The 5,319-nt window shown below is 33.3% G+C and overlaps 1 protein-coding gene across 1 annotated transcript; it reads right to left on the bottom strand.

Moving 5' to 3' along the window:
* Positions 1-337: 337 nt before the first annotated feature.
* On the bottom strand, positions 338-3,113 carry LOC100808058 (ras-related protein RABA4d-like). Its single transcript, NM_001369339.1, has 2 exons — positions 2,539-3,113; positions 338-1,161 (listed from the first exon to the last, which is right to left on the bottom strand). Exons 1-2 carry the CDS (start codon positions 2,766-2,768, stop codon positions 714-716), a joined length of 678 nt encoding a protein of 225 aa, NP_001356268.1. The 5' UTR covers positions 2,769-3,113; the 3' UTR covers positions 338-713.
* Positions 3,114-5,319: the final 2,206 nt, after the last annotated feature.

Below are 5,319 nucleotides of genomic sequence, written 5' to 3'. Positions count from 1 at the left end.
TTGAAATATTGCAACCTAACGGGAAAAGAAAGTGGTATACACAGAAAAAAGGGGGGCGGGGGGGAAAGAAAATTACGCCTACTAAAATCAAGAGCCACAACGTCTTTCTTTGGATCTCTGCAGGGTGACACTGAAGAACCGAAAATGTATAAAAAGAAAAGGGAAAGAAAAAAGATATTACACATCCTTTGTCTTGCGAAAGTTAGTAGACTAGATTTCATTGCTAATGAGAGGACCGAGACATGAAATCATCAAATGTAACTGCAAACCATGGATAATTTCACATTGTTTAATTGGTTAGATTAGTTAATTTTTCCTTCTAAAACTAACAAGCAAGTGTCCAAGACTGTCTATCCCATTCCTGTAATAAATGTCTCACATCAAAAGACCATATTAATACTAAAAAATTTTAACTACAGGCCAAAAACAATTGCATCAAGTGATTCCTCTATCTGAACTGAACCATCCCTTCACAATCGGGAGTTTGTATTAACAAATTGAAATCCTAAAGCTAGAGAAAGGGCCAAAACAGAAGAAAAACTGTGTATATGCTTGCAATCAACAAGCACAGTAGTAAATAAATATAGCCTACATTTTGCTTATGGCATGACCAAGAAAAGTAACTACCCTCTCTAAAAACGTTACACGTAGGCGGAGCTGGGGGAAGCAAAATGCTTCCAAAGATTAGTGAAAACAAGAAAAAGCTAGGAACATCAACAACAGCCACCCTTACCCTTCTTTTCACCAGCATTGATTTCTTGACTAGGAACAATTATCTTGGTTCCCTTCAGAAGCCCTGAAATACCACTTGGATCTGCATCATCATTGGCAGTAAGTGTTTTCTTGCTTATAAGTCTGTATATCTCAGTTAGAATGGTCAGAAAGGCAGTTTCTACATTAGTGGACTCAAGTGCTGATGTCTCCATAAAGAATAGGTTCTCTCTTTGCGCAAACTCCTCCGCGTCTTCAGTTGGCACCGCTCTAAGAGTTCCAAGATCACACTTGTTGCCAATTAGCATCACAACAATGTTTTTGTCAGCATGGCCTCTCAGTTCCTCTAACCATTTTGCCATGTTATCAAATGATTGGCGTTTAGTCATGTCATAAACTAACATTGCTCCAACAGCACCGCGATAATATGCACTAGTAACTGCCCTGTACCTGAAAGAACAAAGAAAGAGATTTCAGAAGCTGAGTAGCAAATAAAAAGCATCAAACTCTAAAATAAAATCTGAAAAAAAAAATTCAAGTTGCAACCCAAGCTAAAGCAGAGTACATATATATCAATTTAGATTACTCATAATAACCCTGCATGAAGATACAGCCATGTCAACAATCCAGAAGGCACAAAATTGGCTTCTTTAAAGTGCATGGGAACTCTATAATTCAATCTGTTGATTAGGAAGTTACCATCTAAAATTTTAACTATTTCATAGTTTGTCATGTACATGCATACATTTTATCACAATCACAACAGTCAATGACACGAACTCTGCACTTCAACTTATAAAGTGATTTATTATAAAAGTTAATAAATTTATCATACAATGCAATTTGTAATTAGATAACAACCTAAAAATTTTATCCTATCAGTACATTGTAATTTAATTTTATCGTCACTTTTTTTCCCCTAGGAATCGAAGAGACAAAAACAAAAACGTTACATCTGTTTTAATAACCACTATGCAAATCTTGATCCCAAAATCCTCAAATTCCAAACAATCCTTACTAAACTTGCTTCCTAAATACCAAACCAACTTTCCTAGTGCATGGTAAGAAAGAAATACGTGAGGAAAGAAATAAAAAAAAAAGCGTGGATCCCAAACATTTTTATTTCTCTCCAAAAAATAAGAAGAAACGAATACACAATGATAACTTTTTTTCCTGTTTCTTCTGTATTTTCCTTGAATCAAAGACTCGCATTTCAACTTTATTTCTCACCTACTTCTATGCACTCCATTTCTCTCTACCCTATTTTCACCCATCCTATTTCTCACATATTTCTTTTTCTTCCTATCAATCACACCCTTAAAATTCTAATAGTCATAACCAGATCCACAATTATTCAAATTCAAGCATTAAACAAACCTAATAATAAACTCCAGCACTTTCCATTTGTTTTCAACTTTTCATGTATTCTATACACTACTAATATCTAACAAAGCTTCAAATCATTTCCAATACTTTAAATTATCCTTAGCTCATACCAAACATGTTCTCAAATCAATAAACAACCCAAAAAATGCGAAAACGATAATCCACCAACCAAAACGACATGCAATTCCAAAATTATTTTCCAATCTGACAAAAGGATGAAAACAATAGACTAGCGTTTTGACGGTTGAATATCTCTTTTTTTATTATTATTATTATTGTCAAAATCACAAGTATCCTCCCCTGAAGAACAATCCTATTCGAGCTGATGGAACGAGGTGACAAAGTTTTCCTCCAAGTATTTAACGCAATTATTTATATTATTATTATTATTATTATATTAAGGGGATTGATTGAAATTACGAGAAGGATGGATAAAAGGACCTTTCTTGGCCGGCGGTGTCCCATATTTGGGCCTTGACGGTCTTGTTGTCGATGATGAGCGTTTTGGTCTGAAACTCAACGCCGATGGTGGCTTTGGAATCGACGCTGAATTGGTTCTTGGCGAAGCGAGCGAGGAGCTGCGTCTTCCCCACCGCAGAGTCTCCGATCAGCACCACCTTGAACACGTAGTCGATCTTCTGGTTGTATTCGCCGTACAGGTTCGACATCATCCCCGCGGAAGAAGTAGAAGAACAATTCAATCGCCGATTGTCGTTGTCCGCTACACGAGATGGTGGAAGGTGGCGGTGCTGCTGTCGTCGTTGTCGTTTTGATGAACCATCACCGGTGTTTGTTATGATCGCAGCTGGGTTGAACCAAAAGACAAAAACGACGGTCGTTTTGGTTTGGGTTGAGAATTGGGATGGACCCCTTCGTTCTTCAGGGTCAAGCTACGGATGAATGAAGGTATACTTCCTCTATCGCACGGATACAAATTAACTCAATTTTTTTTTTGTTTTTTTTAGAAGAAGAAGGAAAAAAATTTAGAAGAGTATATAATAATAAGCCAATATGGCAATACAAGGTAAACACACCGCATAAAATGACAGGGTTTGTTTATATGAAAGACACTATCAAATGACTCAATGACAATTGATAGTGCAAACATTTTCATATGTTTTTGAGAATATTCCTTACGTTATACTTAAGTTTGACCATTTATGTGTCATTCATTAACTATATTTGTGTGTTTTATTCAGTGTTTGTAAGGGCTGAAATAGTTTATCTATGTAATTTTAACGAAGAATAATAATAATGATTAGATTAATAATAGAGAAAGAAAGACCGTCACTAGCATTTTAATAACGACAAAAAATATCTAATCATAAGTATATACTTTCTTTGTATCTAATTATTAGATTATTTTTAAAAATTTATTTGCTTTTTATTATAAGATTTTTTTTCTAATTTTTAGATGCATTAATTACTTTTTGTGTGTATAACCTTTCTTAATTATTCTATCTCCAAACATTAAAAATAATTAAGTGATTAAAGATATAAGAAAAAGTTAATTTTAGAACAATAGTACAATTAATAAACAAATTTAATATAATTAATTAAATTAATTATTTTTTTAAGAGACATACATTTAAAAAGATCTTAAAATTAGGGACATAAAGAGTATTAAATTTAGATACCTCTCAACACAGGCTTACTTGTTAAGGCCTATAGTTGCCCACCTATATTAATATTAGGTGTAACTTGTTATTATTGGTCTCATGCAAATTATTCTTGCCCCTACCAATGAGTTGATATTTTTTTATTCGAGAAATACCTTTCCCACATAATCATGATTCCATTCTATAACCATGTACAAAATTCACAACAAAAAGGTATTTTCATTGTAGTTTAGGGGTGCGAATAAATTTCAAAGTAAAAATATGTCTCCATTGTGTAATTTTTTATTACCCCTTTTTATACAACAAAAACAAACATGTTTTTTTAAGTGTTTTTCACAAAAAATTAATCACAAAATTAAGTTACATTTTTTACTTGAATTAATTTTGATATGATTATATTAATGACAACACACATTCAATAATCAAATTAATTGTTACGTAAATTATCTTTTTTATTTAAATTTAAATTAATGATGACATAAATTATTCTTTTTAATTATAATCAAAATAATATCATGAATTGATTTGATTACGACTAATAAAGGTAATTCTTATAATAATTAATTTGATTACCTTTATAAATGGTAACTTGTATCCAATTAATTTAATTTTAATTAATAAAGATATTGAGTACCATTAAAAAGGATAAATTATATCACAATTAATTTGATTACTTAAAAAAAGGTAACTTGCACTTATAATTAATAAAAAAAATCATAAGAAAATACAATGAAAATATTATTATATTGTGTTTTTTTTATTAAAAAACATTAAAAATACATCATGAAAATACAATTCTACCATGTCCCTTAACAAAGATTACAACATAATCATATTTCTGTTGTGTATTTTTTTTTTTAAACAATACAAAATGAAAATGTGATTCCGATGTGTATCTCAACAAAGATCTCAACAAAAATTGTGTTTTCATGGTGCATTTAACAGGGGATGAGGAGAAGGAGGGCACAAGTAAGAGGAAGGGGACAGAAGGAAGGGTGAAGTGTTTGAACATAGGGGTAAAATGGTCTTTCTAGGGGGTTTAAAGTTTTGTAGGGGTCAATAGCAATTATGGTAGGGGCCGACAATAACACCGTAGGTGTAAAATGTTCATTATCAAATGATAACCATATTAGCATGCTTAGGTATCATGTAATGAATCATGACATAGTCCATTTTTTGTGTACTCAAAAGTCATATTATTACTACTATCAATAGTGTTATTGGCACTACTAAAGTTTGTGAAATTTCTCTTTTGCCCATTCACCAAATTCCTACACCCCATCCCCTTCCCCTTAGACTTTTCATCGAGCAACCCCACCCTTATCTTCCAACACTATCGTGTGCCTCCACCTCCATCAAGATCCAACATCGTAGGTCACCACCACTCTGACCAAATTTTGGACCCGTTGTGCCAGCCCCCAACCTATAAGCACTGCACCATCTCTGTCCTAGATCTAAACCTAGCGACGCTAATGTCACCCACATGCACCACCACCATAGTCCTACAGCATTGCACAGCCGCCCTACCTAGGACCCATGACCCCTGTAGGTGTGACCTCTCCATCTTCATATATATGTCACTAAGCTATGTCACATGATTCTC

The sequence above is a fragment of the Glycine max genome, chromosome 10 (assembly GCF_000004515.6).
Source record: "Glycine max cultivar Williams 82 chromosome 10, Glycine_max_v4.0, whole genome shotgun sequence".
Taxonomy (NCBI): Eukaryota; Viridiplantae; Streptophyta; class Magnoliopsida; order Fabales; family Fabaceae; genus Glycine; species Glycine max.
The sequence above is the reverse complement of the archived record's forward strand: the minus strand, read 5'-3'. Positions and strand labels throughout refer to the sequence as shown.